This window comes from Mustela putorius, unplaced genomic scaffold, assembly GCF_011764305.1.
Source record: "Mustela putorius furo isolate JIRA1106 unplaced genomic scaffold, ASM1176430v1.1 tig00537227_pilon_pilon_pilon, whole genome shotgun sequence".
In the NCBI taxonomy this organism is placed as follows: Eukaryota; Metazoa; Chordata; class Mammalia; order Carnivora; family Mustelidae; genus Mustela; species Mustela putorius.
In genome coordinates this window covers 30,240,356-30,265,180 of record NW_025422368.1, presented here as the reverse complement: position 1 = coordinate 30,265,180, position 24,825 = coordinate 30,240,356, and the positions used below count along the sequence as shown (strand labels likewise).

Here is a 24,825-nt window from a genome sequence, read left to right as displayed (position 1 = left end):
AAATAAAATAAAAAATAAAAAAGAGTTCTAGGTTGGAAACTACATCAGTCACCTAAAGGCGGCATGCCACAACAGAATACCTCAAACTGGGTGACCAAAACATTAAACATTAATTTTCTCATAGTTCTTTAGCCTGGAAGTTTAAAATCAAGGTCCCAGTAGGATTGTTTTCTGTTGAGACCTCTCTTCCTGGCTTGCAGACAGCTGCCCTCTTACTGGGTCCTCACATGACCTTTTTTCTCTGTGTACATGCTCTTTTGGTCCCTCGTTCTCTTCTTATATGGGACACCAATTCTATTGGGTTAGGTCCCCACCCTTATAACCTCATTTAATCTTTATTACCTCCTTGAAGGTCTATCTCCAAATATAGTTACACTGAGGGTTAGGGCTTTAACATTTGAATTTCAGGAGACACAATTCCAACCATAACAGAAACATAGATTTGATGACAGGACAGACATCATCATCATCATTTTACAAATGGAGAGACTGAGGTTGTCCAGTGATCTGCTAAGTTACTTAGGCAGGGTTCTAGAGAGTGTTGGAAATGGAATGCTTCTTCTTTTGTCATGCATGTGATCTAATGGACAGGACAGTTACCCCTGCCCGGCAAGTTCCATCTGCATAAGAACAACGACCACATCATGGCATAAATCAGCAGAGAATTAGCTGGGTGGGTTGTGGAGGCCTTATAGAACACTACTAAGTTTTTATTGAATTTCCAAAAGCAATAGGATTAAACCGTGCTAGCCAACCTCAGGGGACATGCAATTACATGACAGTGAGCAAGAATGTCCCAGAAATTTTCTCAGGACATCAAACACAGCTCCAAATCTTATGGATAACATCCCAGGGAACCTTTAATATCCTCACAGAATAAGCCACACTATTTGTGACTCAAGAATGAAGGGTGAAGCAGCTGCCCCAGCTGTGATTTGAAACTGAGGTTCGAGGGAAACTAGGTGTTTCAAAGCTAGCTTTGCCTTACACCTATAAACCTGCCCCTCCGGCTGTGTTCAAACACATGAATTGTTCACTGCACAATATGATGATGATCCAGCCTTCACCAGAGGGCTATGCAAGAACAAAAGGCTGAGGGGTGAAGAGGATCTTTATTATTGGGTTGCTATTCTTATGAAACATTCATATAGCAAAGGAATTGCCTTGTTGTTGAAAGAAATTTTGTTAAGGAAACTTTATGAAAAAGTTGCTTATACTGCCTTTAAAGCAACTATACATGTATTCAGAAAAAAAGAAGAAAAAAGCTGAGTTAGGAACTCAGTTCAGAACCATATTTTCAAAAAGAAATGGAAAATGTAGGCATCTATTGGACTAATTTAAAATTCCAGGAGCATGGATTTCAGCATTAATTGTATGTCAAGCAGAATTTGTTTTATTACAGCACATGTGCTGATGTTAGTGACTCCCCACTTGTCTTTTACCACAACTTGAAATCATTTGGAACCACAGGCCCAATTAAGGTGGGTAGTTCAAGGCACATCTGTTGTGTGTGCACAATTCATCCGGATTCTTAGATCCCCAGCTGCAGTCTGGGTGTTACTTTCAATTCAGCAACTTTTCCTACTCCTAGTCCCACCCAGCACTATCACTAGTCTAAGGAAACCACAGGAGGCCAGATCCTTCGAAATTATAGTATTGGCCTCGCTTTCTTAAGCGAGGAAGGATGGAGAAGAGGTAGGTCAGGTGTATGATTTGACATTGCTCACTTGTAATGTCTAGCCTCCATATTCTGTTCTTTTTGTAGGCTAAGCAAAAGAAAGAAAAATATTCCTGCTTATATAGAAAACTATACTTAGGTTAATAAGCTTTTCTTTAAAAGTTTAAAAAAATCTAAAAATGGAAAGGAAAATATTATTAGATATTTTGCTGATTGGGCAGAGAGTTTATAGATAGTAGGACGGAATGAAGTGAGGCACTTTGGAAAGAAAGGAGGCTATCTGGAGAGCATGAGACTTCTGGGGGCTAGAAAACAGGAAGCCAGAGAAAGAGATTAAAGACAAGCATGGTAGGAAAGTATCAAGAAAGGATCTCTAGATCATATATTAGTTTAGACTAAGTCATTAGGATGTCAGGGTACAGCATGATGGTAAAGAACCAGGACTTTGGAGTCAGATGAACTTGAATTTGAATCCCTGATTGGGTGACTATGCAAGTTACTTGACCTCTATAAACTATAATATTCTTGTCTGTGAGATGTAAGGAGTCAGTACCTTGAGCAAATATGAGAATTACCTAACACAGCTATGTGGACTGCTTAGGAAATGCCTGGCATAGAGTAAATGCTTGGTAAATTCATCAGGGATTAAAATTATAGAGTCCTATAGCTGGCAGGTTGCTTGCTGAACCTCATCAATTCCCACTTTTACAGACTAGAAAAGTAAAGGGCCAAAGTATTAAGTTTCTTGCCAGAGGTAATGCGAGCAGAAAACTGTCTTCCAAATCATGTTTTAATGGTTGTTAGGACACTATGTTAGTGGGCTCAAGTTGCAATAAAAAAAAGTAACTTACACTATGTGCCTTGAACAACAGGAATTTATTTCTTATGGTTCTGGAGGCTGGAAAATCCAAGATCAAGATGCTAGCCAATTCTGTTTTTCCAGGAGGGCCCTCTTCCCAGCTTGTAGCTGGATGCTGGACACCTTCTCACTGTGTCCTCAAGTTGCAGAAGAAGCAGACAGCTCCAGTCTCTTCTTCTTCTTTTAAGGTCATCAATCCTGTAAATGGGCCCCACTCTCAGGACTTTATCTAAACCTAATCATTTCCCAAAGGCCCTCCAAATATCATCACATTGGGTGCTAGGGTTTCAATATATAAATGTGGGGGTGAGGGGGCACAAACGTTCAGTACATAACAGACACACAATATGGTGCTATGGAAGAGCAGGGAGCAGTGGTTTAGGGACTCCGGGTTTTAGTCATAAGACCCTGGGCAAGTCTCTTAATCTTTCAGTTTTCTCACCCAGTAAATGTGAAGGGTGGGAGATATTATCCAGAAATGACATTCAGCCCCATGCTCAAGTAATTCTCTGAGAATATGGGTATAATGTCCAGTGAGAAATAATGGGTTTGACCAGGGTAAGAAGGACAAAAGGACAAGGACTAATTGGGAGCTTGGTACAATAGGACAAGAAGTGAGAGCAGAGTTAGGCGGAGTTTTAAGCAAAGAGCAACAGGAGCACAAAAATTGTTAGGAATCAGGAAAAGCAGTACCAGAATGTGAAAAAAGAGAGATGCAATTCAGGAAGGTCTCATAGTCCCTGTCTCTTCCAAAGTGTGTCCAGGGCTACAATTCCAGCTTTTTTTTTTTTAGTGTTTAATAAGCACATATGGAGTATAATGGTGGGAGCTGAGATCACTAAGAGTAATTCACAGCTTGGTGCTTAACTTAGAAGAGTGATTTGAATAAAATATCTTAAAAGCAGCTAAGTGTATGTTGGAATTGGAGGACAGAGTTGCTGCTTTTAAATCACATTATTCAGTATATTTAACACGTACACATATGAATGAATACATGTGAGATCAGCAAGATGAGTAGAAAGGGCTCTGATTCCTTGTTATAGATTCAGGAATCTCTTCAGAGGAACTTACCCGCTCAGCATAGTTTTCGGGTTTGTTTTTGGTTTTGTTTTTGTTTTTCCCTTCATAGCTCCCAGCTGAGGCTCAGAGGGCATCACCGCTGTATAACAGTAATCCTGATGACAAATGTTTACACAAACTGGGTACCATCTATGGCTTATTTTCCCTCAGGAAAAAAATGCCATTTAAGTTTATGATTAGATATGTGACTGGTCACATCTGTTAAAGATTTTATTTAACTGGAATGATAAGATATCAATTATAATAGTAACTGCATACCCACATAGCCAAATATATGCAGTGCGAATAACCTACTACTGAAGAAACAAGTTAGACTTCTTGAAAACAATTCCAATTGTGGCAATAATTGCCCACAAATAATGTCAAAATGGGCACTGCTTTATAGAAATGTCAAGGGAATAAAGAGAGATGAAGAAAAATCTCAGCCAACCTTCTCCAGAGTTTTGAGGTAAAATCCCCTCAGTTCATATTCTGCATTTCGAGGCCTTTTTTCTCATGCAATGCAATCAGTGCATTTCCTGAAGCTGTATTTCTTCTTACACTGACTTAGATTTCTAACGGTCTTACCTTGTTCTCTTTAAACTGGCTGAGCTTGGCAGTCTCCAATAAAAGTTTTTTTATTATTTTTGAAATACTACTTCTACTCTTTCACATTCCCTAATTAAAACCAGAGTAGATTCCACAGTTTCCTGCTCACTTTTGGATCAAAAACTCCTACTAGTTTTGTCCATTTTAAGACTTCATTTTCTTCTTCAGTTTGACAAACACCTCCTCCCTGTTCTCCAGCACCAGCCAAGTTTTGGTTTAGGAACTTGCAGTGGGTAGAGAATATGATCTGATATTTCGCTCCTCTTCTCTCTCTTTTCTGGTTCTTACTTCTCTTGACTTGAGAATCGAGAGAAAAGAAAGAAATTTGACCTCCACACTTGGACAAACAATTGCAATCTTCTGTCTGAGGGCTCTGATTTTCCATCACGGCTCTGTGTGGTTTCACTGTGAGAACTGGCTACTTCATGTGGCTGAGTTCCTTGGGGAGCCTTGCAGGAGCTTCCCATTGGGAGATCTGGCCTTGAATCAACCCCTTTCCACATAAGGAGTGGATCACATATAATTATTTTCCATGTATATATTTGAACCCTGAAAAACTTGTACATACTTGCTTTCCAAGCAGTTGAGGCACGGGAGTGTGGGCTGCTTCTTTCCTATCTTGTCTCTCCATCCTGCCCTGACATTTTCTTCCTGTTTACATAAGGCCAGGGGAAATCAAACCCTCTTTCAGAACAGAAATATAACCTGGGAATGAGGCAACAATCTCCAGTTCTGGCACACAGCTGAATAAATGGCTCTCCTTGGGCTTTCCTCTTTGGACTTTGCAGAGAGAACGGGGCATAGTGGAATGAGTCTATTCCTCACTAGGCTAATGACTCATGACTCTCAAACATGCTGAAATGGGTACTTCCTTTTTCAAAGCCATTGGTCCCCTGCGTCTTCAGCCATTCCAGTCTTCCAGCTGTTAGCATTAAAGTGGAGCTCTTAGTTTCCCAGAGTAGCTACATGTGCTGCTTTCCTCACTGCCCTAAGCCATCAGGCCCTTTGTCCTGTTCTGTGTTAGGTAAGCCCTGAAAGAAATCTTGCCCTTGCCCCATTGCAGTCATTAGTACAACATTTTTAGTCAGAAAGAATCTCCTACTAGATACTCAAACACTTGGCTAGACAAAGCAACAGATGTACATGGGCCTATTCACACTTTTAAATGGGTCAAAAAGTATGTTAGTAGTAATAAAACAACAAAATATCAGCAGTATAACAGAATATACATGCCCAAATGAGCCAGATCAAATCATTTTTTAAATCTTTTGGGGGCTTTTTATGATCCATAAAAGAAAACCACTTTTATTACTTTTATAGTTTTATTAAATCTGAAATAGTATACTCAATTTGATCACTCATCTAATTCACCAGACTTGGCTCCAGATGACTTTTGTTTATTTTCAGTAATTAGATATGCCCCAAAATAGCCTCTGGGCTAACACTGTGGAAGTTTAAAAAATATGCTGCATATTCTAAAGGCAATACAAACAAATAAATAAAAACAAAAACAAAGAAAATGGGAAAAGATAGAATATGAAAATAGGATATTCATAAGTTTTTACTCTAAGTAAGCAAATAAGTGGCTGTAAGCCAAAGTTTCTGTGGCTTGCAACAACACAGTTTTATTTCTCACTCATTCAGTACATAGGCTGCAGACTTTCTGTAAGTTCTGTTTGGTGCCACTGGACTCCACAGCAATGCTTATCTCTGGGTTACATTGTCTTGTTACTCTGTGACTGGAGGAACAGTTTTCCAGCTGGAACATACTGGTTTCACGGCAGAAACCAGGAGTACCAAGCTGCCAGACCAACCTATAACAGCACATTTAAAGCATCTGCACAGACATGGGCATAGATTTCATCAGTCACATCCTATGGGCCAAAGCGAGTCACATGACCAACACTGACACCGGGAGAGAAGTAGACTCCTCCTATGGCAAGGAAGTGGAAGTCACAAAACAAGGAGTATAGATATATGATTTCCTTCTGAGAGGAAAGCATAAAGTTGGAAAAATAATTAGATCTACCACATAGTGTCAGCACAATGGGAATGTCATTAGTATGAATATATAACATTTCAAGGAGAACACTTTTGAAGTGGTAATAAGTATTAAGTATATAAATTATATTATGGGGACACAATTAAGTCAGCTATGTACCTTATAGGTCTCTCTCACATATTTAAGTGTTCTAAAAATGTATATAATCTCTACAGTTTGGATGTCATTTCTTTCTGAATTTATTTCCTTTTAATAGTTTTATATTGAAGAATTTTTGCAAAATAGGGGCACCTGGGTGGCTCAGTGGGTTGGACCTCTCTGCCTTTGCTCAGGTCATAATCTCAGGGTCCTGAGATTGAGCCCCACATGATAGGCTCTCTGCTCAGCAGGGAGCCTGCTTCCCCCTCTTTCTGCCTGCTGCTCTGTCTACTTGTGATTTCTCTCTCTATCAAATAGATAAAATCTTAAAAAAAAATAATTTTTACAAAATAGTGTATTGACAGATATTGCAAAATAACTATTGATTGGAAATTACATTTCTGCAAACCTGGCCAATATAATGCTCTTTATATGCAAAATTCAACAGAAGCTTAGTGTTATACTTCAGAAAAAGCAAATTAGTATTCTCAGAATAAACTAGTCTTAGGAAATGATTATCTTTGCAAGGACTATAAAATGTACCAAGTTGCTGGGGTGTCTGGGTGGCTCAGTTGGTTAAACATCTGACTGTTGGTTTCAGCTCAGGTCATAATCTTGAGGTCATGATATCAAGCCCCATGAAGGCTCTGTGCTGAGCATGAAACCTGCTTAGGATTCTCTCTCTCCATCTCCTTCCCTCCCCTACCCATGCTCGTGCCCATGCTCTCTCTCTCTCCATCTCTCTCTATAAATAAATAAATAAATAAACAAATGCATTAAGCTCCTCGGTTTGGAAAATATTAAATAAATATCTTAAACACTAAGAAGTAAAATAAAGTTGTAAAAGCTAAAGAGATATGCTTTTTACCTTTTTTTTTTTTTTTCAAAGTGGAGACATCAAAACCTAAGCTAAGATTAAGAGTCAGATGCTTAACTGACTGAGCCACCCAGGCACCCCACATTTTTTTTTTTACTTCTTAATCACACTATTAAAATCTTAAAATCAGTAATTTCATAACAGGTATTAATATCAGCCTTTATATGTCCCAGGGTTTTAAATACATTTGAAGAAGTGACATTCTAGAATCTAGAGCAGATTCTAGAATGCTCACCAAAAACTGGTCTACTGAGAAGCGCCCAAGTGGCTCAGTAGGTTAGAGCCTCTGCCTTTGGCTCAGGTCATGATCCCAGGGTCTGGGGATAGAGCCCTGCATCGAGCTCTCTGCTCAGCAGGGAGCCTGCTTCCTCCTCCCTCTCTCTCTGCCTGCTTCTCTGACTACTTGTGATCTACTGAGCCGTACCCCTTGCCTTCTATTAACAAAGATGAGAGGAAATGGGAAGGGGAGTTGCTGGAATGACCTGAAATCACTCATCTTCCTTGTGTACCTTAGTTCTCGTCCACTATAGGATTTTGTTTCTCCTTTTCAATCACAGAGAGTGCTCAAGTGGGTCAGAATTCAAGGCAGCCCATAAGGTGTGGGATGGTATGCTACTGAGAACTACAATTAGACCTTCACTGAAGAGAGTCAGGAGTCAAGGAGGGTGGGGATGGTGTGATGACTCTATTTTTGTCCTGTTGGTAGCCTGAGAATTGAGCACTATGTACTTCTGAGGCTCTATCAAGTCACTCACTGTGGGATCAGAAGCAGCCATGTGCATGAAGAAATAGATAATCTCAATATCCAAGGAAAATCCCCCTATCATGATAGCTGGGGTTTCTGTCTTAGGTTCACCGTGATCCCCTTAATTCAGTCAAATACCTTCATAACATCCTCTTATAACTGTGCTGTTACCTTCTCATTCTTGCTTCTGCTTCTCATCCTTAACATTGTCAAAATGTTTAATCACCTGGATTTTATGCATTTATCCTCATTTTAACGTTGTCATGACTTTATAGTACAGAATCATATCAAACTGAATTCTGTCCCTGGAACTAACAGATATTAGGATAAACAAGTCTCTGGCATTTTAAGGTTTACCTCACAGCTTATACACAGTCACATTTCATGCACCTTAAAAGTCTGATCTTTCACCACCAAATCTTGATATTTCTCAGTCCCTTAGCCTTAACTTTGAAAATGAAAAAAAAAAAAAGTATTTGACATACGCAATGCTGCTTTTCTTTGGTGACAATGTCTTTTGAAAAAGGTTTCTGTGATGTTCAAGAGAGAGTGGCCTGCTGTTTGCTAATCTTACACACAGAGGTAATGGATACAAACTGCTGCATGAGGGGTTTAGTCCTTCCTTATGTAAAAAAGTCATGGATGCAGAACTGCGTAACCCTCTACCTCAAATTGTAAAGTCCAACTTTCTTTACAGTTGTTTAAAATGAAAAGATGCATTTATTTTTCTTGACTGTGCCTGAGGACACAGGGATGGACTATTTGACCTCTCGCGGTCATCTCCTACCTCTACCACTCCAGATTTCAGTTCTGCAATGTGTAAAGCCAAACTCTTCATTAGTCGGGTAGAAAGCCATAGAGCTTGAGCTGGATCTCACCAGGAGAACATATGATCTTAGCAGGGATTCGAGGTTGGAATGAGGCATATTCTACAAGGAAAATAATCATAGTGAATACACTGAATTTTCTTTGCTTTTGTATTTTTTTATAACACAGTCATATTCTCTCTGCAAATCTCCCCTGCTCTGTTTTATTTTGAGCAAGGAATAGAATTGAGTTTTTCTCCTTAAAAAAACCAAACACATTTCTAACAAAAAAATTAAGAATATAATGAATACAAGTTATATAATTCTGACAGTTCCCATGACCCCCCACCTCAAAATTTTTAATTTTTAAAAAATTATTTTAGTAAAAAGTTGACTTCATCTGTACAAAAGAACTTTCCCTTTTATCATGTATACAGCAGTCAGGAGGTTAGAGAGTTACATTTACATACAAGAACTGGTTAAGAATATTTTTAAAATAAGCGACTCAGTATTCAAAGTGTATGAAAATGCTGGCAGGCATTGATAGAGATATAGAAATACTCTGTCAACTGTCTCACTAAAACCCAAGTATACCATAAAATAGTATATTACCAATGTTCCCAAAATACAGAGAGAATCTAAGAGATATACAATTTTACATAAAATGTCTTTAAGTTTTACATGTGGATGCTTGCATTTGCAACTTTCCAATTCCCACTCATACAACACTCATCTTAGAACTTCCAAATAATGACAGGTTTCATTTATTACATCTGACATTTCAAAATCTCATCGTAGGGTAAGCATAGGAAAACTTCATTGTCTGCTATTATTTTTACATTGAAAATAAGCAGGTATCAGTGGATTACATTTTCTCATCGATACGCCTTTAACCCCTTGAGGTTTTTTTTAATGCTTTCCAGAGGTAAATAGGAACTGTTACTCCACTTAAAAGCAAGACCTCACCTTACAAAAAGAAAAAAAAAAGAAAAAGTAGACAAGCAATTATTTATTTATTTATTTTTTACTTTTTAACTTAACTTTTCTAAATACATAGAAACAGCGAACATAGAACAAGGGAAAATAATGTGTTACAGTGTCTGTAACATAATACAGAAGCAGAGATCCAAAATTAAGAATGCAGAATGAGGGGTGCCTGGGTGGCTCAGTGGGTTAAGCCTCTGCCTTTGGCTCAGGTTATGATCTCAGGGTCCTGGGATTGAGCCCTGCATCAGGCTCTCTGCTCAGCAGGGAGCCTTCTTCCCCCTCTTTCTCTGCCTGCCTCTCTGCCTACTTGTGATCTCTCTGTGTAAAAGAAATAAAATCTTAAAAAAAAATGCAGAATGAAATTCATCTATATACTTTTCAACTATTCTGCATTTAATCCTTTTTTTTTATTATTCCTTAACATTTTATTGAATGTTAATTTTTCAGAGAAGGACAAGACTAGGGACCAGTTAAGATTAAAAGAATCAATCAAAGAGAGGTTAACATTCAAAGGAATGAGGTTTTTTTTTTTTAAATTCTATTTCATTGGTTTAGGGCATAATAGTAAAGCTTGAGCATATTGGAATTAGTTTCAAGGCAATAGAAATTGTCACATGGCAGACAGAGTTATAAAATATTTGTTACTGCTCCATTATCTAGCCTAGTATTTTCACTTTTTAAAGTGTTGTGCCTCCCATGTTCATGACATGAGCAGCCAGCCAGGCAGTGACAGAAGTTAGCTGGGGGAGGCCATAAAATACAGATGAACTAATGTCGGGTGACTGGTAGGTACATTGTGCTAAGCCTTTTTTGAATGCATTAGGTCATTCTGTGTTCTATATAGTTCTACAGAGTCAGCATTATTACTTTGTTTTATAGATAAAGAAACAAAATCTCAGCCTAGTTAAGTAACTGGACTAAATTACTTGCAAGTTGGAGGACTGAGATTCGAATACCTGAAAACAAAAACCATGTTCTTGCTTTTACATTGTCTTCCTCCAAGTAATCAAGGGGAGGTACTAGAAGAAAGAGAAATATGTAGGTATGTGACAGTGGGGGGATCATTGCCTTTTGAAGAAAAGTAGAAAAAGGTAAGGTTGATGTTTGAGTTCCACTATGGTATGGTCACTTATAAACACTACTTCTAAAACTTTGTCCTTATTTGTGTAAGAAGTCAAAATATGTTCTTAAGTATTTGTTATAGAATTAAGAAGCCTGAAAAAAGAAAAAGTGCATTGTGGATTAAAATGAGAAAAAGCAGGTCTCTTATTGATTCTTCACTCTAGGAATCTCAATAGCTATCAGACAGAATTTGATGACTGCCAACGAATAAACAACATTTTCCCCCAATAACAGGCTATTAAACTGCCCAAAGTCACCAAATACAGATTATTCTGAAATGCACTGATTGTTCCTGCTGGAGGTGGTTAAAAAATCAGCTATAGATACAAGAATTCTTTTTCTCTCTTTCCTTCAGGCTGCTAAAGGATGCACAGAATGAAACTTATTTTAAAAGCTGGTATCAGAAGCTGTTGGCTGCTCTCCAATTCTGTTCAGGAAAAGCCTTGAGTGATGAGCTTTCCAAGGAGAAGAAACTTATTAAAATTCTGGGAGACATTGGGGAAAAAGTCAAGTCTGCCAGTGACCCTCAAAGACAGGTTTGTTAAGAAATTAATCTTCATTTAGTGTTTCCTTTAATCTTTAGTTCAATTAAATTTTAATTTCATAGCTTCGAAAGCAAATTCGTTGTCTATACTTAGTTATAAGACCCCCAGCTCAATGAGTTTAATCAAGATTTTTTTCAATTTACAATCTGAAAGTTAATGATAATGTCTACCATGAGGACATGATTTTTAAGATTTTTTTTATTTATTTGCGAGAGAGAGAGAGCAAAAGCAAATGGTGGGAGGAGCAGAAGGGGAGTGTGAGGGAGAGAATCTCCAGAGTGCTCTCCACTGAGTGCAGAGCCGAGCACGGGGCTCAGTCTCATGACCCTGAAATCATAACTTCAGCCAAAACCGAGACTTGGATGCCTAACTGACTGAGCCGTCCAGATACCCCAATGTAGTTTTTTTGACCTAAGTAGCCATGTAGCATATGGAAAGTACCTGACAAGAAGAAATCAACGTAAAGGCAGCTTGTCTAAAAAGGCCAAATGAAGTTATTTCCTCAAAAGGGCAGCACAACTCCGGGGGTGGGTGGGGTGGGCGCCTGGGTGCCTGGGTGGCTCAGGAGTTGGGCCTTTGGCTCAGGTCATGATCTCAGGGTCCTGGAATCGAGCCCCGCATGGGGCTCTCTGCTCAGCAGGGAGCCTCCTTCTCCTGCTCCCCTGCCTGCCTGCTTGTGATCTCCCTCTCTGTCAAATAAGTAAATGAAATCTAAAAAAACATCCAAAGGGGACTTTTTAGGGGACCCTTGTCCAAGGTACAAAATCAAGGTATAGATTTTTCTAATACTGCAATAATCAAAATAAAGACTTTTGGGACAAAACAAATAAAATTAATTAAATCAATAGTGATGAGGATAGTAAAACTTTTATACTAAGATCCAATAATAGTCAAAATATTGTGCCTTTTTCATCCCTGATTATAATAATAATGGACCTGACTATTCTTTTTCTTGATCTGATTGAAGAATATTTGTTCTTTTTAATTATCTGCATCACTAGTTTCCCTCACTGATAAAGACCATTAAGTAGGTTTTCTTATGTTCAACATCCTAGATGCAGAAAGAGAGTGGGAAACCATTCATTGTATCAATAGCATCATTCAGTAACAAGTACTCACAGACTGGAAATTAAGGATGGAAAGATGACTAAGACATGAAGTGTGTCCTCAAAGGGAGCACATAGTTTCTCTCCACCCACTGTCTAAAATCAAAAAGAGTTTTCAGCCAAATAATATAAAAACGCTGGCAGGTAAAGTGTCCCAGAATTCTTTCCCAGCCCAATATTTTTCTTGCTGGAAGTCACTCATTTGATAGAAGTGCCAGAGCTATGGCCCTTGACCTATACAGGAATACATAGGAAATAAAAAGCATAAACATGGAATTTATTCTCAAATGGGAAACTCTCAAATAGGAACTCTAGATTGACAGAAAAAACTTAAGATACATAACATGATGAGCAATGAAAAATAAACCAAACTTCTATAATTTCTTCATATTACTGTATATTATTTTCTAATGATAGAAAAAAATTGAAAGCAAGTAAATAAACTGGTTTAAAATTTATGAAATTTATATAAAATTTAGTTTAGTCTTTATTTCTTAGATTTCAAAATTTCTCACATATTTGAGATGCATGCTACAGTTAAGTAAGTCTGATGCCTTTTTTGACCATTTGCATTAAGTTCCAAAGTGCTATTGATATTCTTTCAAATAAATATATTTTGCTCACCTAGACTGTTTTTGTGATAACACTTCTTCCCATAATGATAAAATAAAAATAGAGATGAAAGAAGCATTTACAATTTTGCATAATTCAAGTTAGTTAGCTATTTTTTCTATTTTGTTTTAAAATGTACTAATTAGTATTGTATGGAAGTGTTGAATCACGATATTGTTCACCAGAAACTAATATTATGCTGTATGTTAATTCACTGGGATTTAAATAAAAACTTTTTAAAAAGACCTTTTTAATAGATACTTCATAATTCTGCAAACCTACTTATAAATTTTTGTCTGCTTATTCTGATAAAGGCTAGAGTTTTTAATATATTAAAATTGCCTCCCTAATTATTTTTCCTCAGATTCCTAGAAGTTATTTCTTTATATATTGTTTTTCTTGGCTATTTACTATTAAAGCATGTCATCTCATAAAAAATAAAATAAATAAATAAAAAGTACTAATTAAACTAACTGTGTGAAAGAAGATACTTAAAGACAGTAGAGGCTCCCCTCCATGGTATTTCTTAAGGGAATCCATGTATAGATAAGACAAAGGAAGACAGACAGTAAGAGTTGCCATAGTGGAATTCACCTCATTTTTCAACCTTGCTCTTCTGGATTCTGCTCTTCTGTTATTTGCCTAAGACCCAGGAGTGAAAGCTGAGAAACTCCTGGGAGTTAATTAAACATTATAAACCTGAGGGCATTTGAGTGGCTCAGTTGGTTGGGCGAAGGCCTTGGGCTCAGGTCATGATCCTGGAGTCCAGGGATCAAGTCCCGCATCGGGCTCCCTGCTGGGCAGGTAGTCTGCTTCTCCCTATGACCTTTGCCTTCTCATACTCTCTCTCTCTCTCTCATTCTCTCCCTCTCAATTAAAAAAAAAAAAAAAACCTTAGATAAAAACAACAACAAAAAAACAAACTAACAAAAAAACCCCAGAACATTATTAATCTGATACTTTCATTTTTAGAAATGGACTCAGAGAGTTTCTGAAAGTGGACTAAAAGAAACTTTTATATTTTGAATTATTGTTTTTCCCCTTTTTTGATTAGGGAATACGCAGTTTTAAAGGTGTTATTTGTGCTTTTAGATCTTCCACAGGTACAGAGAACTATGGAAGGGAATGGGGTAAGTATCAGGAATATACTTATTAGCATTTAATAAATCATTTGTTCAAATATATTACTATTTCTGACAGTTATCATTTTTGCCATTATTGCTCTTAATACATGTGATTTTTTTTTTCTAAAACGTACTATCACTATTAAGTATAAATCTTGAGGGTTACAAACTAAGATTCCAGAAAATTATCAGAATTGGATGATGTTAACAATTACTTAAAGCAGGTTCTGTAAGATGGTGGGCCACAGTCAAAGCCAACCCATCATGTTTTGTTTGAACAGAATAGTTCTTTGTTTTGGTTTTGTTTTTAATTGAATTAAAAATCCTGTAGAAAAGACATGAACTCTTTAGCTCCCCATCGCCCCCCACTCCCTATTGTCTTTAGCCTTCTGCTTCCTTATATGTGACTACCTCATCTACCTGACCCCAAAGCATCCAAGTGTGCAACCCCTGAATTAGAGAGTTTACTTAATCAGTAGAAAAAAATTGTAACTTGAAAGAAAGTCGAATTCTTAACAGTTTCTAAGATGCTTTTTCAACTGATTTTTTCCACAGGAGGTACTAAAGAAAGAGATTGGCAGACTAGAAGAATTCTTTCAGTGTATAAAGACCTGTCACCTTCCTCTGAACCCTGCCCTGTGTGTAAAGGGTGTTGATCGTGATGTAAGTCAGTTTATTCAGTAGATAAGTTGAGTATTTTTGTTTTGTATTGTTTAGCTCACCCTGTGTTTTTGAAATGGCAAAAAAACAACTTGTAAATTGTCATTGAAAAAATTTTTAAAAAAATAATCGAATCGCATCCAAGCTAAGTGTTGCATTTGATGCACTGTGTAAGGTTGAGATTGCACTGGCTTCATCACATGATTTGTTGGTCTAGAAATATACTATCAGTTCAGTAAAAATAAATAAATAAAGATACTGCTCACTAAATTGATTTCTCAATTTATTCAAAATGGTTGATTTGCTGACCTTATGCAGGTTGGCTTTAATTTCATGCTTATTTAGATTATGTGCATAGCCATGCCTAGTACACTAGGATATTATTAGCTACAACACGTCAGTTTTTATTTAATTTAAAATTCATTGACTCACGTGTCAGTGTACCATATATTTTGTGACTTAACTCATGCCTGGAGTGACCTTTCTGGTATCAGAAACAATTTCTCTCTCTTGCTCAGGCTCTGTCAGTCACACTTCTCTGACTTAGAATTTCTTTCTCCTTTTATCTCCGTTAAGTTTATTAGCCTCCTTCTCAAGGGCCCAAGAGTAGAAAGCACTAATAGAGGCAGGATTGGTAAGTGAAACTTAGAGGTGAAGAGGTTAAACTATCACACATGTCTAATAAATGTTACTTGACTGACATTATAATACAATCAAGAAAACAAACCCAGTAATTAGGAGAAAAGCTAGACCATTATTAGTATGAATATAAAAAATTTTGCTAAAAAGTTGGCCTTGTTACCTTTACAACTTTGCTGCCTCAGAAACTTTCCTAATATGCTATGCACGCATATTTTTGAAAAATAACAAAATAAGGCATCAAATTCCACAGACTGTGATATGTCTATCAGGGCTAAAACCCAAATCATTGCTGATCTTTTAAAATGTGTAACTTTTTAATCATTAGCAATATCCACTGATTAATGTTGCAAATACAGGGAAATGCAGCATTTCAAAGATGTCGTATCTTAAAGTACAAAGAACAGTATGATTCATTGAGTCTAGATTGTGATTTTTTTGTTTCTGTTTTCTTGGTTTACTGTTGTTTAAGGAGTAGAACAATTTGCTGTTAAAATTCCTTAAAATGAGACCCTCATGGCCTGGTGGGCAGTTGGGGCACCTGGTTAGGGGCTGGCCTTGTGTGTGCAGGATGGGGCACAGGGGTGCAGAGACTGGCTTTGGCGGTGCCAGGGCACCCGTCGGGGAGGGCAGGGCCAGGCCCCATCATCCTGGAGGAGTCTGTAGGGTTATTTTGCGTTGAGTCCATTTTTAATGTTCTGAGAATCTGACAGGGCACCCAAGACCCCAACTCCCAATAAAAGTTGTGTTATTCTTAAAAAAAAAAAAAAAAAAAAAATTCCATATGAGTCCTGGTTTTGGTAGGCCTTGGAGGTATGGGTTATCAGCTCTAATGGGTGGTTCTGTGCATGCCTGTGTGAAATGGTCAGGATGAGGATCGCCACCCCTAGCACGGTAGCTGAGCCACACTCCTTTCCTATATCCACCTGCAGACAGTAGTACTTTTCCTGAGTCTGGAAAGTATGTCAAGTAAAGCTCCCTCTTTTCTCCATTTGCTGTGGCCAGCTGTGCCTGGCACAATGCTGGGCACCTGTGTGTAGAGCAATAAACAGGGCAGATGTGGCCAGGTGACACTCCCTCCTAGGGAACGTTTTAGTTTATCCTACAGTCCTGCAGAACAAGGAAGTCTAAAGGAACATACATCACATCTGAAGATGTGGCGAATGTGGCAAAGTTTCAGTCAGAGCCTGCATCAGAGGATCCGTTCTGGAAAGAGGCTTTAAGAGTGTAATGAGTATAAGACATTTAGAGGCACTCCTCAGTCAATGGTTCATTTGAGAATCTACTAAGCAGGGAAGCCCTATGAATGCAGCAAGCATGGGAAGACTCGTCATCACTACTCCCATCTCATTCAATATCAGAGATTCCATAATTAGTAAAAAAAAAAAAAAAAAAAAAAAAAAAAAAAAAAAAAAAAAAAACACCTTATAAATGTGCTTTATGCATAAAAACCTTTACTCATTGACCCTCAAATAACTCATCCTCAGGAGAAGACATAAATTTCATAAGTATAGAAGGCTTTCATTCAGAATAAAATCCTTTTCTAAAATCAAGTATTTCACATTAGTGAGAAACATTACAGGCGACATGAGTGTGGGCAAGCTCTCTGTTCCAACAGAAACCATTTTGACCACCAGAGAATCCATACTGGGAAGAAACCCTGAGAGTATAATGAACATAGTAAGGTCTTCAGTGAGGGTATATGTCATATTTGACATCAGAGCCTCCATACTGGGCAACAAGCACAATAAATGCAGGCAGCAAGGAAATGCTTCAATCAGAACTCTCAACTTGTTGGCTGTGAGCAAATTCAGACCAGAGAAAAACATTTGGAACGCAGTGTGGCAAATATTCAGTCAGAGTAAATGTCTTGTTTTATGTCACCCGACTTCACACAAGCAAAAAACCTCGTAAGTATGGAAAATATATAGTCAGGACTCACATTTTGTTGTATAACAGAGAATTCACACTAGTGAAAAATCCTATGAATGTGATAAGTATGGGAAGATCTTTGGTGATAGCATCAACTTTACAATGTCAGAGAACCCATCTGGGGAGAAACTTCATAAACGCAATGATTGTGGGAAAGCCATTAGTGATAGTTCACAGTTTATCAGGCATCAGAGAGTTCACACTAGAGAGAAGCCTTATGAGTGTATGAGTATGGGAAAGCCTATAGTCAATATTCTATTTTAATCACCATCTGCAAACTACACTGGGGAGATGCACTCAGGCCGATCTCCTTTTTAACACATGGCTCTCCAAGACAGAGGACAAAGATCTTAACTTTGAGTTAAGATTTCTTTCAAAGAATTTTTACCCTTGTCTCTCCTTGGAACCACTAATTACAATGAACCATTTCTTGTTTCCCTTTCCATCACCAGGGAACGGACCATTTGGGAAAGTGGTTGTAACATAATATAATCCTTCCCCACTCCTGAAAAAGTAAGGACCACACACTTCATTTACTAATAGGTTTCTTTCCTTTTTTAAAACTATTTTAAATCTATGTCATTAGTGTGTGCTTCTCAAGAACAAGGTCCTATCTTTCTTTCTCTATTCTAGCTCTTCCTATATTCTTTTCTCTTTCTAGTTTTTTTTTTTTTAATCTCACCATTTACATAAAATTATCTTCCAAGACTCCAACTCATTCTTTCCCTTCTCCTGGTTGTGGCCGTTGCAGTCCATTTTTAACATTTAATCTCAGTTCTCATTGTTTGCTTTTCCCTACCTAGAAAGCCTTTTTTTTAAACATTTTTGCTAATCCAAGTTCCACAATCTTCAAATCCACCTCATCTCTGAAAGACTTCTCTTCTTTAAGTGCTTCTTCATCCAACTGCAATAAATGGCCTTGTAAATTATTTTCAACTTAATGCACGTGTGTTCATATCAACTTCCTGTAGGCTCTTAGGGAGTAGATATAGTACCTCTGATATCACATAGATAATGGTTTGTGCATATTAGTTGTCAAATATAAAATATTTTTTGCATGAGTCTCAAAAAGTATACTGCATGTGAAAACCAAAATATAAAACAATGAAGTTAAAATAGCTCCAAGTGATGTAATTAAGAAGAAGGGCTAAGCCTTGTCTTCATCCCCCCCTTTGCCCTTTTTCTCTTCCCTGAACTTGGGATGCCTCAGAGCGACCCCCAAGAATTGGATGAGCACAGTTTGAAAATCACTGATCTAGACTCATTTCTGGACTAATACAGGATTTCCTAATTCAATACCATGACAGAAAGTCATATGTTCCCTGATTGACTGATTCTCAAAGCAAGAATTCATTACTTAATAAGCAGCCTCATCCATTTTCTATAAACCTCAAATTGATTCAGTAAGCAAGGGTTTCTGTTTCTTAGGGATTAGGTTAGATTTGTGTTCATAGGTTAAGTTAAAAATATCTATCCTTTACTCTCTGTTTATACTGATTTCAGACTTCTCAAAAAAAAATGACATTAGCTGATCCTTCAACATGTATTGATGTCATATTTTACTAAGTTGATAAATTGAAACCATCAAGTTCTTTTCCTTTATTTAGTATTGATTTAACTCTTCACTGTCAACATGAAGTCTCTAATAGCCTAAAGACACACAACCTTTTAACACTCAATTAGATGTAAGAGCATAAAAGGAAAATAAGCAACAAGAAAAGTATACTGGAAAGTAGTCAATATCATAAAGCTGAAAATGGAAATGCAAAGTGTAGCTGAAAGAAAGGGAAGGAGGAAACATATGTTGTACTGTTATTTATAAAGGTAAGAAAATACTCATTAACTAAAAGAGAAAAAGAATGCATTGTTATTTTTAAAGTACCTAATTAGTGTCAGGAGATGCACTGTAGAAGGTCTTTTATATCTATTAGGCTATAAATCTTAAAGTTACAGAGTTCAATTTTGAACTCAGTCTTTCTTAACCCTAAAACCAGATTTCCTTAAAGAATTCTGCAGGGGATGGGGCGCCTGGGTGGCTCAGCGGGTTAAAGCCTCTGCCTTCGACTCAGGTCAATGGTCCCAGGTCCTGGGATCGAGCCCTGCATCGGGCTCTCTGCTCAGTGAGGGGCCTGCTTCTCTCTCTCTCTCTCTCTGCCTGCCTCTCTGCCTACGTGTGATCTCTTGTCTGTCAAATAAATAAATAAGATCTTTAAAAAAAGAAAAAAGAATTCTGCAGGGAAGAAATAATTAAAAGGAAATATATTTTTGAATAGCAATTTTAGATATTAATCAACTATCATAAACACAATGTCTACATACTAATTAGTTTATTTAAACCTCCAACATATCACCACTGTTCAGTGAGAAAACGAGTTGTTAAAGATTTACAAACTGCCAAGAAGCTACATTTTCAGGCTTTGGTTAGTGGACCAAAGTTGCTCTATTGTTGTTTTTAATAAATCTGTTTCTTTGTTCCAAAGTATAAAAATTATACATATGTGTTATATTTTCTTACATAAAGAATTATGCAAGAAGCCCATGATTTCAGGGAAAGTGTTCTTTATGGTTTATTTTGCTCAGATTTTTCTCTTCTCTTTCTATAGGCATGTTCATATTTCACATCTCATGCTTTGCCATTGAAGATTACTTTCATCAACGCTAACCCCATGGGCAAAAACATCAGCGTCATTTTTAAGGTACAAAAACATCAGATTGATTTCACAGGTAGAATTCTTGATTTATTTCTTGCAAAAAGAAATTATTATAGTTACTTTCCTCTGATGACAGCATAGAGGATTCCAGTTATTTTTGATTCTGCATTTTTACAGAATTATAGAACATGTCAATGATTAACAATAAATCAATCATTACTGGCTCAAGCTAGTGAACCTTCAGTGCAAAACTTAAGAAGATCTGTTTCAGTAAGTGAAATTATATGCTTTTGAGTGGCACAGGAAGTGGAATGTGTGGGAACCCCCTAGTGAGAGAGTTTTCTTTGATTTAAATACTAAATTAGAATCAATATTAGCTAAAATTCAAATGATATGTTAATGTAACATAAAATTCTATTCTGCAGGTACTTGCTTATTTTAGTAATTTGGATTATTTTCTTCTTTTCAAATAAATAGAGGCCAAATCAGTCTCTATCATGAATCCCATAGGAAAGTAGAGTAAAATGTAGTAAGAGTTTGGGGCAAGTTGGAAAGTGGAGCCAAATAAGAAGCTGTGAGTGAAAAGGAAAACTTTGGAGCCATTTGGTTAATTTAATCAAGTATTCAGCCAAACCAGACAACTAGGTCCCAGAGTAAATTATTTGGTGGATTTTGATTATTTTTGAGGATAATTTTTAGCACACCCATACTTTGGCTTTGACTTGTGTAACTTCAAGCATTGATGGTCATGAAACACTGCATTTTGGGTGAAGAAAAATATACCACAAAATTACATCTCGGAATATTTTTTCTGCATATAATTTAGAAAGCATTTTCAAAACCAAACCTCTTAGTTTTAAAAGCAGAAAACTATCCTTCCCCTTTGGACATGTTCCATTTCCTTTACCTATGCTAGAAAAATCGCTCCTTAATCATTTATTATGATCAAAGGCTATTTATTGTGAACACTTTTAACCACCTTCATAATATGAAAATTCAATGATTTAAAGTCTGATGAATCCTATGTGTGCCGTTTATACTTCTCGTCAAGAAGCTCTTGGTATTCCAACTCTATAACAGTATGTACATTTATGGCATACCAAATAATGTTGTAGTTAGAAAGAAATCTCTCTTGGCTGAGAGATTTGAATAAACATTCATCAAGCCTCTCTTCACTAGATTTTGAATTTAAGATATCACACGTGGATGATAAATTGAAAGATTATTATCAGCGAACAACTTTCCAAGCAACTTTTAGTTTGATGGCTGAATCTTCTGTAATCATTTAAAGGAAAGTTCTTATATTCTTTGATCCTCTCTCAGAAACACAAGGTGTTCTTTTTTTTTTTTAAATTAAATTTATTTATTTTCAGCATAACAGTATTCATTATTTTTTTCACTACACCCAGTGCTCCATGCAATCTGTGCCCTCTATAAAACCCGCCACCTGGTACCCCAACCTCCCACCCCACCCCCGCCACTTCAAACCCCTCAGATTGTTTTTCAGAGTCCATAGTCTCTCATGATTTCAATTTCCAATTCCCAACTCCCAATTTCCAATTTCCCCCAACTCCCTTCTCCTCTCTAACTCCCCATGTCCTCCATGCTATTTGTTATGCTCCACAAATAAGTGAAACCATATGATAATTGACTCTCTCTGCTTGACTGATTTCACTCAGCATAATCTCTCTACAAAAGTTGGGTATTCATCCTTTCTGATGGAGGCATAATACTCCATAGTGTATATGGACCACATCTTCCTTATCCATTCATCCGTTGAAGGGCATCTTGGTTCTTTCCATAGTTTGGTGACTGTGGCCATTGCTGCTATAAACATTGGGGTACAGATGGCCCTTCTTTTCACTACATCTGTATCTTTGGGGTAAATACCCAGGAGTGCAATTGCAGGGTCATAGGGAAGCTCTATGTTTAATTTCTTGAGGAATCTCCACACTGTTCTCCAAAGAGGCTGCACCAATCTGCATTCCCACCAACAGTGTATGAGGGTTCCCCTTTCTCCACATCCCCTCCAACACATGTTGTTTCCTGTCTTGTTAATTTTGGCCATTCTAACTATTGTAAGGTGATATCTCAATGTGGTTTTAATTTGAATCTCCCTGAGGGCTAGTGATGATGAACATTTTTTCATGTGTCTGATAGCCATTTGTATGTCTTCATTGGAGAAGTCCCTGTTCATATCTTCTGCCCATTTGTCTCTACTGCCTAGAGCAATCTGTACTTTTAATGCCATTCTAATCAAAATTCCACCAGTATTCTTCAAAGAGCTGGAGCAAATAATCCAGAAATTTGTATGGAATCAGAAGAGACCCCGAATCGTGAAGGAAATGTTGAAAAACAAAAACAAAACTGGGGGCATCACGTTACCTGATTTCAAGCTTTATTACAAAGCTGTGGTCACCAAGACAGGATGGTACTGGCATAAAAACAGACACATAGACCAGTGGAACAGAGTAGAGAGCCCAGATATGGACCCTCAACTCTATGGTCAATTAATCTTTGACAAAACAGGAAAAAATATACATTAGAAAAAAGACAGTCTCTTCAATAAATGGTGCTGGGAAAACTGGACAGCTATATGTAGAAGAATGAAACTCGACCATTCTCTTACACCATACACAAAGATAAACTCAAAATGGATAAAAGACCTCAACGTGAGACAGGAATCCATCAGAATCCTAGAGGAGAACATAGGCAGTAATCTCTTCGATATCAGCCACAGCAACTTCTTTCAAGATATGTCTCCAAAGGCAAAGGAAACAAAAGCGAAAATAAACTTTTGGGACTTTATCAAAATCAAAAGCTTCTGCACAGCAAAGGAAACAGTCAAAAAAACAATGAGGCAACCCACGGAATGGGAGAAGATATTTGCAAATGACAGTACAGACAAAAGGTTGATATCCAGGATCTATAATGAACTCCTCAAACTCAACACACACAAAACACAAGGTGTTCTTAATACTAACAAAACAACTGTAACTATCCTAAGTTGGGCTGGAAATGTATCTGAGGAAAGAAATGATATATACCATATTTGAAGACCTTTAATGGAACTCAAAGAGAAATCCAGAGTCTCTAATTTTGTTTTTAACAGGCCGGAGATGATCTTCGTCAAGATATGCTTGTTCTGCAGATTATTCAAGTGATAGACAATATTTGGCTGCAGGAAGGCCTGGATATGCAAATGATCATTTATAGATGCCTATCCACAGGGAAAGGTCAAGGTCAGTATAGATTAGAAAGTGATTTGGCTTACATTATTTATCTTAAACATTCACTGGTAACATGACACAAACTTTCCACAGCCTTCATCTTGGACTATAAATTTTAAAGTCAAAAGAACCATACAACGTCATTCTTTTTTCTTAAAAGTAATTATTTTCAAAAGTGGGTGAGTCAAAGTAATTTAGGATGTCAAAGAATGTATTGTCTTTTTTGATATTAATTAGGATTTTGACAATCCAAATGTTAACTGTGGTGTCCTTTTGTGTGTCTTTTGTATGTTTTTTCTTTTTTAAAAAAAATGATAACAGAAGAGCTTATTCGTTCAAAAAATTCAATTTTTTGCCTTTTAACACAAAATTTACAAAGTTGCAAATGCTTGAATGAGTTCTGAACTATCTAAATACATTATAAATCTGCATTTAATTTCTAAAAGACTTTTTTTTTAAGATTTTTTTTTTTTTATTATTTATTTGACAGATCACAAGTAGGCAGAGAGGCAGGCAGAGAGAGAGAGAGAGGGGCAAGCAGGCTCTCCACTGAGCAAAGAGCCCTATGCCAGCTTGATCCCAGGACCCTGGGATCATGACCTGAGCTGAAGGCAGAGGCTTTAACCCACTGAGCCACCCAGGTGCCCCTCTAAAAGACTTTTAAATAAATCATAATTTCAGTAGTCAAAGATGAGCAAACATACAAATTTTGAACATACTTCTTTTCCTTTATAAAAGCCAAGATGTTAATATGGAAATATAATTACATTTAATACACATTTTCAATGAAAGTAACATCAATGGGCCACCTAAATTACTACCATCACAAGTAAAATTTGCACTTAATTACAATCATGCTAAATTGAAGAAATAATTCCCAAGATACCTTATAATTTTCTTTGAATGTGGTCACTGCCACTTAAAATTTCATTCAACTACTTGGTAGGACAGAAAATACAACTGCATAAACAAAAGGATAAAAAATCATAGAACTAGGGGCACCTGGGTGGCTCAGTCATTAAGCATCTGCCTTCAGCTCGGGTCATGATCCTGGGGTCCTGGGATCAAGCCCCGCATCAGACTCCCTGCTCAGCGGGAGGCTTGCTTCTCTCTTTCCCACTCCCCCTGCTTGTGTTCCCTTTCTCTCTGTGTCTCTCTCAGTCACATAAATAAATAAAATCTTACAAAAGAAAAAATCGGTAGAACTAGGGAACGGACCTAGAACCATGTGGTTGTTGTGGTGGTGGTGGTGGTTGTTATTCAGGCAGAACTACAATTTAACTTTAACAGAAAAACTATCACTCTCTGCCTCCCCCCGCCCCAGTACCTGAGGTCCCACCACAAAGCTCAGCACCCCAGCCACATGTTTGGAAGCACCTCCATGTGGGCTTAACTTGCAACCTAATACTTCCGGCTGACTTTGTAACAAGTCATACTACCCAAT

General features: G+C 37.3%; 1 protein-coding gene across 2 annotated transcripts in view; it reads left to right on the top strand.

The window, feature by feature from the left end:
• PIK3C2G (phosphatidylinositol-4-phosphate 3-kinase catalytic subunit type 2 gamma) overlaps nt 1-24,825 on the top strand; it is a 354,996-nt gene that overhangs the window by 208,470 nt on the left and 121,701 nt on the right. For both annotated transcript variants that reach the window (XM_004755743.3, XM_004755744.3), the window contains exons 19-22: nt 11,238-11,418; nt 14,825-14,932; nt 20,104-20,196; nt 23,264-23,393. In XM_004755743.3, coding sequence (XP_004755800.1) covers nt 11,238-11,418; nt 14,825-14,932; nt 20,104-20,196; nt 23,264-23,393 — 512 coding nt within the window. The remainder of the gene's footprint in view (nt 1-11,237; nt 11,419-14,824; nt 14,933-20,103; nt 20,197-23,263; nt 23,394-24,825) is intronic.